This window comes from Fusarium falciforme, chromosome 2 (genome assembly GCF_026873545.1).
Source record: "Fusarium falciforme chromosome 2, complete sequence".
In the NCBI taxonomy this organism is placed as follows: domain Eukaryota; kingdom Fungi; phylum Ascomycota; class Sordariomycetes; order Hypocreales; family Nectriaceae; genus Fusarium; species Fusarium falciforme.
In genome coordinates, this window is record NC_070545.1 from 344561 (window position 1) to 357824 (window position 13264).

The following is a 13264-nucleotide window of genomic DNA, read 5'->3' on the forward strand; positions in this document are numbered from 1 at the left end:
CGTCTCTGCCGGGGTCCTCCCAAGCAACCAGGTCCTTCCACATGGTCGTCTTGCCACCAGGCCTCCATTCTAATTTCACCTCTTTTCCCGGGGATGTCCATCGTGAGAGCCAATGGGGACTTTGCGGAATGTCGGCTTTGGGATCTTGCACAGGGAGTCTTCCCGTTCTGCAAGGAGGCTCACAAGCCCTCTCAGAGGCCCTGACGACATATCACACGGTTGGTTGGACCAGCTGTCACCGTGTCCTGGCGCCCAATGTGGTTGGGTTGTGGATCTCGAACCACCCCCTGTAGCCACTGGCAGGGTTCCAACTCTTGAATTGGGCTCCTCGGGCTCTGTCCCGGACGCCTCCCCAGGGCTTGTGCCGTGGGTGACGGGATGCATCCTGGTGGTGTACAGGACCTAAAGTCAATGTATACCCGCAGATGGCCTGTTGGGTGATTTCTACCAGACTTTTCCTCTTTCTAGACAGAAAACAGACAGCACACAATATGCAGCGAGACCATTTGGAACTTGAAGTACCCATCGTTAATGTAGTAGTGTACCCAGAGGTCACCGCCCGCCGATCACCATCGTCCATCCAAACCACCACCCCCGCCGCAACCCACGAGCACGCGAGATACTCAGCTCCAACATCTACACATTTTTGCAACAACACTTGAGAACGCTTCACACATTCTGAAGCACATCAGCCATGAAGAAGTCTACCAAGACGGCCCCTCAGAGGAGGCCCTTTGATCCGCTGTCCCAGTATGAGCAGCAGCGACAGCACGAGAGCACCATGGCCCTTACCATCCGGGGCTATCCCCCCAAGAACAGCAACAACACCAAGTCCGACTCGTGGCACACGTCCGACGATAGCCAAAGGAACACCAACCCCAGCTCCTCCTACGCCCGGGCGAGATCACAATCACGACCTCCCACACGGCGGCCAGACGCCGACGGCCTCTCGACCGTGTCCGAGGTGACTTCAAGCGCTGCCTCAGACGTCTCGGACGACACTGCCTCCACCGTCAGCACCAGCACAACCTCATCCACATCAACAATTAACCAAGGCCGACGGCAAGACGACACACAGAGGCCTCTGATGTTCCGGCCGCCTCAACTTCGCTTCCGATCTGGCGACACAGGCACAAGATCACCCGAGCCGTTGACGCCCAGGAACCCTTATCTGTCGGACGACTATGATTCCGCCTCTGAGCTGGGCTGGGGCAGCTCATCCAATGTTTCCACCACCACAAAGGCCACCACTGTCGTCGACGACTCTGACGACAGCTGCGCCAAGACGCCCACCCGGGCGCGGTCCATGGCCCGTCGGCCGAGCGTGTCGACGTCGCAACAGACGAGGACGACGGAGCGTCAGATTGAACGACGGGGTGAGCGTCAAGTCGAGTTCCAGACGACGGATCGTCAATTGGAGAGACGATCTGAACGTCAGATGGAGCGTAAGCCTGAGCGTACCAAGGAACGCTCACGCAGTCGGGGACGCAGTGTGCACATCCACATTGAGCAGCCGGTCCAACAGCAACAGCCTCAGCAGCAGCAGCCGCAACAACAGCAGATGGTTCAGCAACAGCCTCAACAGACTGTTCAAACGATTCAGCAGACAGTTCAGCAGCCTGTGCAGCAGCCGACCATGGTCCATTCCATGACCACTCAGCAACAGTCGGTTACCCAGCAGTCTACCATCACCCAGCAGCCCATGGTCCACCAACCCACCATCCCTCAGCAGCCTATGATCTCTCATCAGCCTGTTGTGGCTCCCCAACCCATGATTGCTCAGTCGATGATGTCTGCTCCGCCCTTGATGGCCACTCAGCCGTTGTATGCTCCTCAACAGCCAATGACACAGCAGCCAATGACCCAGACCATGACTACGACCACTGTGCATTCTTCATCACAACAGCAACAGCAACCGGTCGTCCAACAAACCGTGGTTCAACAACCCCAGCCTATCTCTCAACAGCCACGGATTCCTGAGTCAAGACAGCTCCCCCAGCCTGAGCGTCCTCCCTCTCGGCCTCGTGCACAGTCTCGGCACGATACCGAGAGGGCCATGGCTGCTGAGATTGAGAAGCTCAAGAATGAAGTCAAGAGCCTCAAGAGCAAGCAAAAAGAAACCATCAAGGATCTTGACGACGCTCGATACAGGCTCAACTGCACGCAGAGCGACAGGGAAGAGCTTCGTCAGGAGAGGAACAGGGCTCAGTCAACCAGAGACAGACTCACTGTCGAGCTCGAGGAGCAGACACGTCTTCTGGAGAGGACTCGGACTCGGCTTGATGAGCAGAGGCGGACTCTCGAGAGATTCGAGAAGGACCGTGACACTTCCATTGAACAGCTCAAGAAGGAGCGTGACGCCGCCATTGAGAAGTTCAAGAGAGATCATGACGTGTCTGTCAGAGAAGTCATCAAGGACAGAGAGGTCTCTGTTGAGAAGATCAAGAAGGAGCGTGATGTTTCTGTTCAAAAGGCCATCAAGGACCGAGATGCGTCTGTCGAACAAGCCAAGAGGGAACGAGACGCTGCTCTTGAAAAGATCAGAAGAGAACGAGATGAGGCCATCGAGAGGTACAAGCGCGAGCGAGATGTCTCTGTTGAGATGGCCAAGACAGAGCGAGACATATCCATTGAGGCGCTCAAGAAGGACCGCGATTCAGTCCTCGACAGGTTCAGGCGTGAGCGTGACCAGGCCATCGAGGCCGTCGACCAGTTCAAGAAGGAACGCGACCAAGCTCTCGTGCAGGCAAAGAAGGACGTCGATATTTCGTTCGCGAGGTCCCAGAAGGAACGTGATCAGGCTCTTGAACAGGCTAGGAAGGACTACGACCTTTCTATCAAGAGGACCAAGAAGGAGCGTGATCTCGAGCTGAACAAGCTCCGCAAGGAGAAGGACGAGATTATCCGAGATATCGAAGATGAGCGAGATGCCATCGTCGAGAAGCTCGAGAAGGAGCGTGACCGCGCTGCCGAGAAACACAAGAAGGATCTCGACCTTGCTATCTCCAGGGCCAAGAAGGAGCGCGACCAAGCCATCAGCAAGATCCAGAAGGAGCGCGACCAGACGGTTGACAGGCTCCAGAAGGAACGCGATCAGGCCATCGACAGGCTGAAGAAGGAACGCGACATGACTGTTGGAGCCCTCACCAAGGAGCGTGACGAGCTCTTGATTATTGAGCGCAACTACAGCGACAAGGTCAAGGAGCTCGAGGACCACCTCTCCAAGCACCGCGAGCTCAAGGCTGCTCTTGAGAGGAACTACGAGGATCTCAAGAAGGAGAGCCAGCAGACCACCAAGACCAACAACCAGTTCGAGGCCAAGAGCATCAACCTTGAGAGGGAGCTGGAGGACGTCAAGGTCATCCGCAAGTCTCAGGAGACGGCCTACGTCGCCAAGATCGCCGGCCTGGAGATTTCCAAGGAATCCATGCAGTTCCGTGTGGACGGCATGGAGAAGGATCTCCTGGAGAAGGCCAAGGAGCTGGGTGAGCTCACCGTCGAGAGAGATCGCTACAAGACGGAGAGCGAGAACAACAAGAACCAGGTCGAGTCTCTCAGCAAGGACAAGGTGAACCTCGAGGAGGATAAGAAGAACCTCAACAAGCGCATCGACGAGTTGTCGAGCGACAAGTCCAAGCTGGAGGAGTTGCTTGGTGGTCTTGAGGGCGACAAGAAGAAACTCGAGGAGCAGCTTACTGGACTCGAGGGTGACAAGAAGAAGCTAGAGGAAGAAGTCACCGTGCTCAACACGACCATCGAGGAACTCAAGACTGACAAGGACGCCATGAAGGCCGAGTGGACCAAGGACGTCGAGAGCAAGGAGGCTCGTATCGCAGGACTCGACACGGAGAACAACGAACTCAAGAACCAGCTCGAATCGCTCACCAAGGACAAGGACGCCATCAGTAAGCAGGTCGAAGAGATCGAGACCAAGAGAAAGAAGCTCCGGAAGCGCTACGAACAACTCACCGGCCAGAACAAGGAGCTCCGCGGCCAGGTCAGAGGTCTGTTGAGCGAGCAAGACGACCACAGCTCGCAGGTCCTGCGGCTCTCTGTCGAGTGCAAGAGCCTCCGCAAGGAAAACACGACCCTCAGGACCCTCTCGGAGGCCGGCAGCGTCGTTTCCAGCTCCCTATCTAGCGTTTCATCCTCTGCGAGCACCGTCACCGACGACGAGGACGCCACGAGCGTCACCTCGGATGCCACCGAGAAGCCAGATCCAGCGTCGGTACCCCAACCCGCCTCGGTCGAGGACGTCGTCGAAGAAGAAGCACCTGCTGATGCCGAGCCAGCTGAGGCTGAGCCAGAGGCAAAAGCCGAGACTGAAGCCCCAGCGGGAGAAGAAGCAGAAGAAGTAGCAAAAGAACCAGAGCCAGAACCCGAACCCCCCGTCACCCCCGAGGTTGAGCAACTCCGCGGAGAAAACACCGAATTGAAAGAGAAGGCCGACGCCGTCACCACAGAGAGAGACGAACTCACGACCAAGCTCGAAGCCAGCACCGAAAACGCCGGAAAGTTGCAACTCAACGTCGATACCGTCACTGGAGAGCGAGACACCGTTACCGCCGAACGAGATGAGCTCACCATCAAGCTCAACGCCGCCAACGAGAACGGAGGCAAGCTGAAACTCACCGTCGATACCGTCACGGCCGAACGAGACGAGCTCACGACCAAGCTCGCCGCCACCGAGGAGAACGTCAACACCGTTACCGCCGAGAAAGACGAGATCTCCAAGAAGCTCGCCACCGTCGAAGAAGAGGCCGCCAAGCTTCAGGAAAAGGCAGCCAGCGTAGACACCATCACCGCTGAGAGAGACGATCTCCAGGGAAAGCTCACTGCCTCTGAGGCTACAGTTGCCGAGCTGAAGGAAAAGCTCGCCAGCGTCGACGCTCTCACAGCCGAACGTGACGAACTCGCCAAGAAGCTTGAAGCGGCTGAGCGAGAGGCTGTGATTCTCAACCACCTGCGCGCCGAGAATAAGGACCTCATGGCTCAGCTCGCCGAGGCCAAGAAGGCCCAGGCAGCTGCTAGCGCTGATGTCACTGCCCTACAGACCCAGGTCGGTGCTCTGGTGGCTCAGCTCGGAACAAACGGTGTTACTCGAACCAAGAGCGGACGCAAGCCCATCAAGGATCCCAAGCGAAGGGAGGAGATGGTAATTGTCCGTGACCCCCGGGACCGCGGAGGTGGCATGTAAGTTTTACCCCTTTTGACTCTTGATAAGTTGAATACTAACGAGCTGTAGTCACATTGTTCGACGTCGCAACCTCAACTCTTCTACTACCAGGTCTTCTTCCCAGTCTGAGGGATCAGTCGACGCTTAAACGCCTGTACAACCTACCTACCTAACACTTAACCTTCGCTACTATGTGAAGACTACTGTATGACTAACTATATTCTCTCTTTTGTAAACACTTTTCCTTTGTCATTTGTATTTTCAAGCAAGCGATGAGTTCTGTATGTAGATGGCATAAACCAAGAGATGAGCGATGCAATATCTTTGTATGAGGGTACGAGGGATACATTTAACGGCAATGGGTGAGCGTGAATTTCCTTTTGTATGGGATTGGATTGTATGGGATGAGCATTAGCATTGATATGGCGTATACATAAATACACAAATTGGAAGGGCTCTGTAGTCTTGGTGATGTTTTCTTACCTATGTAAACTTGGGTAGATATACTTTCAGTACCAGTCACCTCCACTATCTTCCTGATCATCCTCTTCCTGATCCCTAAATCTCTCTCTTGGGTCATTACTCCCCCACTTGTCTCTGCACGTGTACCGCACAACGTCGTAAAATCCAAACTCCCTGAACCGTGCCTCATCCCACATCATCAAACCCCATTCTTGAGTACTGTCTGGCATAAACCCCCCAAAAAGGTTGCTATGCTCGCCCTTCCACGTCTGTGTCCCAGCCACTGGTGGTTGGGCTGGGTCGTCGCCCTTGAAAGGGAATGGTTCTTGATCCCGTTCCCGCTGGTCTCGAGGCGACGGATAATGGATTCGCCGATCAACGTGTGTGTCCTGTCGTAAAACTCTACCCAGGCGGTTATAACGGCTATACTCGCATGGGTTTATAGTATTAAAAAGGCTGATATAGAGCGCGTTCAGCTGGGTAGACGGCGTGGGCAACATTTCAAGCCCATGGACTACGGATCGAGGTGTTAGCTGCGGGTTGTAGATGGTCAAAAAGGGAGGCAAGGACAGACTTACAGATACATTTCACTTTCATGCACTCTTTTCCACCTCGCTCCTTCTGTGCGCCCTGATAGGTGGACTCAAATTCGATATAAAACTCATCCGCAGCAAAGATACGAGCATTACTGACGTCCCATTCCCAGAGTAAGGGTAGGTCTGTGTAAAACCCATCCGTGGCAAAAGAGTGAACACTATTGATCTCCTCCACTTCCCAGGGCTCGTACAGACCAAAGAACATGTCTAATATGCGGACCTCGACGAAACCAGAATCGGAGTGGCCAAATAGGTTACACCAGAGCTGGAAACGATACAAGGCTCGCATTATCCTCATTTCCTCGGTGGGAGTCAGAGGAGGGTTTCGGGCTGCCGTCTTGGGCTCCTTGAAGTCGTTTGCGATGTTGGTGAATGCCCAACTTTTGTACATTTCCGTGAAGGGCTGAACAACGAAGCAATAGAACACGGCCAAGTCGCTCATGTTATTTCCCGGCAGGCCTTCTTCTAGTAATGAAAAATTTGGCGAGGAGCGGAGTCGCTGATAGTCTTTGAGGAATCGGGGAATGGCATCTTCACGATGGACGCGGTCGAAGTTGGCCGGGCTGGTCAGGTGGACTGCATAGGCATCAACGGCGAGCGATCCCAGCGTTGTGTGCAAGGCGCTGCCTAAGATGAATTTGTGATCGTGCCGATATTGTTGGTAAAATGTCGGGCAGGACTTGATCAAGTTCTTTACTTGGTCCAGATTCAGTGTGGTCAAGATGGAGAGGCGAAGCTCCGGGGAGAGTTGCTCCAACCTAGATAGCTCTGGAGTCTCTTTGACCATGGATGATAGGCTTTGAAGATGTTATGGAGACTCTGTTGTCGTGGAGGTTTTATCTTCATGAGGTGTGGTGTAGGTTGATGACGATTCGGATGAGGCTTGAGAGCGCGTGGCCTCGAACGGGCAGGCACTGGTGTCCTCCATGTTGACAGAGACAATGATAAGAGGGAAGAAAGATTTTTGTCGATCGCAAGAATCAGAGGAAGATCGGATGGCATATGTGGCAATCGAGTAGAATCTTGTATGCAACCTTCAACTTAGGTAGTCTTCTCTGCCTGCAGTTACAAAGGCTAATATAGGCAACGGTATTTTGCAATGAGAACATCGGTATGGCATATCGCTACTTTTACGGAGGATAACCAAGGTTTACTTGGGCTTAAAGTGCTGCCGATGAATTTGTTGACACTGCGAGGTTTGTCTCGGGTCAACTGCAACCATGAGGGGCCAACGTTTTCATCGCGCAATTATCTCTCCTATTAACCTTCTACAATTTTATTTAGGTTACGGGCTTTGCAACTTTGGGTTCAAATGCTGTCATGTGTCAACTACCGTGTTCTTCGACAATGTGCCTGATGACCCCTCTCAGAGACGTCACTAATACCAACAACAATCGCGTGATCAAGGAGATTCATCTGTTAGAAACTCATTCCCAAACGAAGTTTCAGGCCCTTTTACGGAGAAATTCCCCATGGTGCCCTTGTTTCACCTTTACGCACTTTGAGCAGTAGATTGGCCAGCCAAGTTTGCTAGATGGCGCTAAGAGCAAGACCAAGACTGATCCCGGCCTCTCGCAATTTAGGCGCCCGCGGCGACCGGGTTGGGACAGGCCATCCACGGCACCTCTTCCGAACTTAAGGTTGAAAAACGATATGAAGTACCTCCCTAGCTGTAGCATGGGGTGGAGAATGCTGTTATCTAGCGCGCTTATCGAGACTCGCTCGTTGACTCGTTGATCTTATGGCTAAGTCGGCGTGTATGTGGGATACCTCTACTTGATATAAACTCCTTTCTGAAGCTTCCTTTTACTGTTTTTGTTGTTCTTGCTTCAGCGCCCTTCCACTCTTTTATTCATTCATCCACTCATTTTGGAATTCTTGTTTATTCTTGTCACTCCTTTCGTTTCAACATGAAGTCAACCGGCTTGTTCAGGGCCTTCTTCGGCGCTGCCCTCATTGCGGAAACAGTTGCCTTCTTCCGCGTTACCTGTGCACCATGGAAGCGCGAGCGAATCGATTCTCTTATCAGTCCGGGGGCTGAGAGTTCCCACATGCATACCTTCTGGGGATCCCGCAAGATCTCTGCAGACACGGTCAACGGAGCCGACTTCCAGGATGGATGCACTTCGTGCGATAATCAGCTTGACAAGTCTGCCTATTGGATGCCTACTTTGTATTATGGTGAGTAGTTGCACAAATCAAAGGCAGTTGAGTAAGTTTGTCGGGCTTACATCTGTTTAGTCAAGAAAAATGTCACTGTCCCCGTCAAGGTTGGCATTTTCCACGTGTATTATCAAGGGCAGGAGAACAACCCAGGTCTATACCCCGAGGACTTTGCCCTCATCGGTGGCAACCCCAAGATTACCGAAGACGAAATCCGAGAGCAGGGTGGCAATGGTATTCACTGGGTGAGTGATAGGCGTTCAGTCCGTCAAACGAGACACATCGCTCACGGATGAGTAGCACTTTGACGAGAGCGACGAAGTCAAGGAGAAGTGGCAGTTTCCCAAGAAGCGTGGCACAGGGTGGCTACGAGGCAACGTCCCCTTTCCGGGCTGGGTTGTCAAAGACAAGGCGTTGGGTCGATATCGTGCTTGCAATGACACTGTCGATACGGGGTGTATCAGCGTCCCGGGCATGTTTTTCGCTGTCTGGTATGATGTTGGCGATGCAGAGTTCTTCACTTTTGAAGACGGCGACTACTTGACCTTGTCAAGCGGAGGAGGTACTAAACACGTCCCCCCTCTTGAAGTTTGCCTTGCTGACTTGTAGCAACAGGACATACCTACCACGGCGATTTCATCATGGGCTGGGACAAGTCGGCATTGTGGGAAGTCTCTCACAAAACAATCGAGTTCGCCAAGATCGGTGGGGAGGCCGCGTACGTTCGCAGCGACACCTGCAACGCAACGGCCGAGGCCACGACTTATCTTTGGGATCTTGACTGGCAGACTGTCCTGGCAGCAAAGAACGGGTCTCTGACTGAGTCCGTCGTGACTGGTACGTATGACAACTTTTTGACCATCACGGATGGAAAGAGTGTCAATGCCACGTGGAGTGGTAAATGGGGAGAAGAGGGCAGTTCCGCCGACGACGGGGAGAAGGCACTTGACGAAGCATCCTCTGTTTCTGTTTCGTCTCCCTCAACATCAACGAGTGCTCCATCTACCGTGGCATCGTCTAGTGGAACGGCAGACCTCTCCCAGACGACGCTGTCGACGGCTACCATCTCCGCCAAGGCTCAAGGGATTGAAACCGTGTCAACGGCTACCCTAGCAGCTTCTTCGACTGCCAATGCGCAGCCTTCACCCACTACCAGCAACAACAAACATCACTCTTCGAGCAAGACACACTTCCGCCTCCACCAGGCGAAGAAGGGTTGCAGAGCTTCTCCTCCCAAAGAGCGCCAAGATTGATTCTTGAGCACCGAGTCGATATTCTGATGGCTGGGACCATTCACGTAGCCGACATGTCAGCGATTCAGTGTCTCGTGACATGCGGCAAGTTTATAGCTGGCGGTCTAGGTTGGTCGGGAAACTTGGATTTAGTATGACTTTGCTGGCAATAGCATCTTGAACAAGTACCCAGATAACATGGAAAAGAACCCCGTCAGACTACTACTGGGCTGTAAAGCCACCATCCACTGGAAGACACACGCCCGTGATCCACCTGGCCTCTTGACTTGCAAGAAAGATGGCCGCGCCCACCAAGTCCTCTGGGACACCAGTTCCATGAAGTGGGTGAAGAGATCGGATAGACTCCATATCGGTGTGCTTGATTGTGTCGGCCCAAATGGCCGTCTCAGTGTCTGCACTGTGTTAGACGGGGGGTCGACAAGATCTCAGGCGGGTACTCACATCCGGGACAAATCGCGTTGCAGTGAATGCCGTCTTTGGCGTAGTCCAAGGCTACCTGCTTAGTCAAATTGGACACGGCACCCTTGGAGGCGCAGTACGACGCTGTAAATATGTCAGTACATGCGAAGTTTTGCATATCTAGGTAGTGTCTTACAGATATTCCGACCCGCAACAATGCCGTATATCGAAGATATGTTGATGATCCAGCCTCTGTCACCAGTCTCGGGCTTCTCTTGCTTCAGCATCTGGGTAATGGTGTACTTGCTCGTCAGAAAAATGGACTTGACGTTGACATTCATAGTCTTATCCCACCACTCTTCTGGTGTCTCGTGGATCCTGAGTGGTTTGTTTCCTGCTTCGGCAGAAATGCCTGCATTGTTGACCAGCCTGGGGCATGTAAGTAGCTGGAACTGGCCATAACATGAGGCCTCTTTGAGTCACTCACACATCGATGCGTCCAAACTCGGCCACTGTTTTCGTCACCAAGGCTTCGACAGCTGTAGCCTTGCCCACATCCGTCTGGACAAAGATTGCTTTCCCTCCTTTTGACCGTATGAGCTCATCAGTGCTGATGGCTTCTTCCCCATTCACATCGAGGCGTGCCTTGGGCTGGAGATCTGCGCAGACAACGGAAGCCCCCTCGCGAGAGTAGCCGAGAGCAATAGCCCGGCCCAGACCAGAGGAAGCGCCCGTGACGATGCACACCTTGCCTGATAATCGGTGGACGGATGTCGGAGCAGTCATTTTCGAGGTACGACTTTGTTGAGAAAAGATTATGCTAGGTTGATAACGAGTCTTTTCAGTAAGACTGAGCTCAAGTCTCAACGTCACTGAAGGGTGGTATCTGACCACCCCATTAGCCACGGCATGTCTATTTAACATGCTCACTTGCCTACCACGCAACAAGGTTTCCGACCTTCCGAGATGGGTAGGCCAACCGATCTGCCGAATTTATGCACTCAAACAAGGAATCAAGCCGAGAACGCGGGGTCGTCGGGTGCGTTCGTTGCCAATGTCTCAGAACTCGGTATATGACTTTGCGGCCTGTTGAGGGGTTGTGCAGAATGCTGCATATAACCTGCGGGGTGGCTATGCCGAGGTCGAGACGGAATGGTGTCCGGAAAGGAACTCAGAGTGTTGTCGCTTTTTCAAGAACATGGAATTAGTGGATAGTCGTATCATCACCCCTTTGGCCATTCATCAACAAGCTTGGCAGTATGAAAACTAGTAGTCCACCCAAGATCCCTCTGTATCCCCTCAAGCAGCTTCAAAACAGCCTCTTGCTCACACCTCTCAAAAAACACCTGCCCCGCGACAAACAGGGCCTGCACTGAATTAATCCTCATGGGATCCGTAGGATTTGCCAAACTGATGCCGCATATCTCTCTGGCGTGATCGTGTACTTTGGCCTGGATCTGCCTGTAAGAGTTGAGGCGGGCGGAGACTGTGGAACGTATGGCTGTTGACTCCTGGGGTCTGTTGACCAGCAAAAGAATCATGGCCATGTGGTAGTTTTGCATTGTTGCGGCGCAGATTGGTAATTCGTACCATATTTGTTCAAAGTTGGTGAAGCATGCCTCCTCACTTCCTAAATATGCTGTCCTGGCACTCGGTTGAAAGGTCGAGGGGAGGCTATTGTACCACTTCTGCAACTCTGCCATCAACAGTTTCCATCGCTTAAGAAGCCGCTCCTGGGTAACTCCGACTAGAGGACGCTGCCCATGAGGCAGAGCGTAGTCCGTGGGGTTGATGGCATCACCGGACGTAAGGTAGTTCGATATCTTGCCCAGGAGCCATGTTAACTCGTTGCTCTTTGTGTCTTCCTCAATGTCAGCCGAGGTGCGAACGTCTGCTGAGCCGGGAGGACTGAATGGCATTAGAGAGCCATTTTCATTTGTGGCGAGACCTGCATTCTGCCAAAGCCGCATGTCTTTTAGATCAAGACGAGTCTGTGTTTCGCTGATAACTGTACATGCCTTAGAATCCAATTCGATACTGGAAGGGGCGCCAACTTACACGCGCAAAGCAAGTCTTGTCTTGCCAGACTCCAAAAGATGGGGCCTTGGATCGCCGTCCGAGGGATTACTACCGGCGATGACGGGGCAGCGAAAGGATCTGATTTGGGATCAAACAGCGGTAATGCCTTGAGGTGTGCTCGCCAGGCTGTATCGGGAGCATCCATGAGTTCATAAATACAGAGTATTGCCACAGCAGCAAGCATGTCCTCTTTATCGCTCAAATCATTCTCGTATGCTCGCAAGTCAACCGCATTTTTTAGGTGGTTAATAGCTTCGCCATAATGCTTTGCAGACTGATAGTGCCAGTCAACAGCGTAACGGGATGCATGGAAACTGCTTTCGGAAAAAGCCTCTGCTCGAGAGAGGCGGTCGAGATGTTTGGCTGAGACTGCGCAGACTGCTGATTTCAGCAGGGGCTTTGTGGCTGCTATGACCGGGACTTTGCAAGAGAAGTAGGACCCAGTGTCAAATATGTCCATCCTGAGATCTTGTGAGAATAGGAGATATTGCGATAAAGTCGGATGGACTCACCATTGACCAGGACCTTGCTTGAAATGTCTTAGCAAATGCAATGCCGTCAAGTTTGATGTTGATGCCGGCTCATCGATATCAGGTGTTTGTGGGTGTTCAGGATAATCTTGAGGTTCGTCTGCTGGGGTCAAGATGCTTTCTCCTACAGGTGAGTCAAGAATGGCTCCAGGAAAGTCAAGAATCTGAATCGATTCCCGTTCCTCTTCCTGAGCGCCTCCAAGCCGCAGGACAGGATCGTCTTGGTGTGTGTAAGGGTCTTTGACATGTATAAACCGAACTGAACAAAGTGTTAACTCTGCAAAATGTACAGTACTGACGAAACTCACGCTCAGCTGGCACATGAAGCCATACATGGTCATCCTGGAAGACGTGTTGCTCTTGGCGTTGTGAGAAGCCCCCGTCTTTGCTCTTGTCTCTCGGGGATGTCTCAAAGTGCCGAAATATCGACCTCTGAGAGTAGCAACATTCCCGAGAACCCCTGCGACAGGGCCCGCAGATGGGCTTGACCTCGTCGCACTTCAATTTCCTTCGCCTGCATGTTTGACTGCCCAGGGTCAGTTTTGCTCGGCAATTGACTTCCAAGAGAAAACACGCATACCAACCAGAGAAGGAACGCATCCTGCG

General features: G+C 52.8%; 4 protein-coding genes and 1 pseudogene across 5 annotated transcripts, besides 1 other annotated feature; 2 read left to right on the forward strand and 3 right to left on the reverse strand.

Annotated features, from left to right (window-relative positions):
* Nucleotides 1-694: 694 nt before the first annotated feature.
* NCS54_00202800 (Hypothetical protein) lies at nucleotides 695-5324 on the forward strand (the record flags this gene model as incomplete). The annotated part of the gene is made up of 2 exons (XM_053147636.1): nucleotides 695-5193; nucleotides 5246-5324. The coding sequence occupies 2 exons, from the start codon at nucleotides 695-697 to the stop codon at nucleotides 5322-5324; spliced, it is 4578 nt and encodes a 1525-aa protein (XP_053003611.1).
* Nucleotides 5325-5685: 361 nt separating this feature from the next.
* Nucleotides 5686-7021, reverse strand: NCS54_00202900 (Hypothetical protein; the record flags this gene model as incomplete). Its single annotated transcript, XM_053147637.1, has 2 exons — nucleotides 5686-6152; nucleotides 6217-7021. The coding sequence occupies 2 exons, from the start codon at nucleotides 7019-7021 to the stop codon at nucleotides 5686-5688; spliced, it is 1272 nt and encodes a 423-aa protein (XP_053003612.1).
* Nucleotides 7022-8144: 1123 nt separating this feature from the next.
* On the forward strand, nucleotides 8145-9650 carry NCS54_00203000 (DUF1996 domain-containing protein; the record flags this gene model as incomplete). The annotated part of the gene is made up of 4 exons (XM_053147638.1): nucleotides 8145-8415; nucleotides 8476-8642; nucleotides 8698-8959; nucleotides 9013-9650. The coding sequence occupies 4 exons, from the start codon at nucleotides 8145-8147 to the stop codon at nucleotides 9648-9650; spliced, it is 1338 nt and encodes a 445-aa protein (XP_053003613.1).
* A 201-nt stretch (nucleotides 9651-9851) lies between these two features.
* Nucleotides 9852-10934, reverse strand: NCS54_00203100 (annotated as a pseudogene). Its single transcript has 4 exons — nucleotides 10537-10934; nucleotides 10246-10478; nucleotides 10092-10193; nucleotides 9852-10042 (listed from the first exon to the last, which is right to left on the reverse strand).
* Nucleotides 9852-10934: a sequence feature.
* A 338-nt stretch (nucleotides 10935-11272) lies between these two features.
* Nucleotides 11273-13258, reverse strand: NCS54_00203200 (Zn(2)-C6 fungal-type domain-containing protein; the record flags this gene model as incomplete). The annotated part of the gene is made up of 5 exons (XM_053147639.1): nucleotides 11273-12057; nucleotides 12108-12589; nucleotides 12641-12917; nucleotides 12958-13184; nucleotides 13239-13258. The coding sequence occupies 5 exons, from the start codon at nucleotides 13256-13258 to the stop codon at nucleotides 11273-11275; spliced, it is 1791 nt and encodes a 596-aa protein (XP_053003614.1).
* Between the last annotated feature and the right edge of the window lie 6 nt (nucleotides 13259-13264).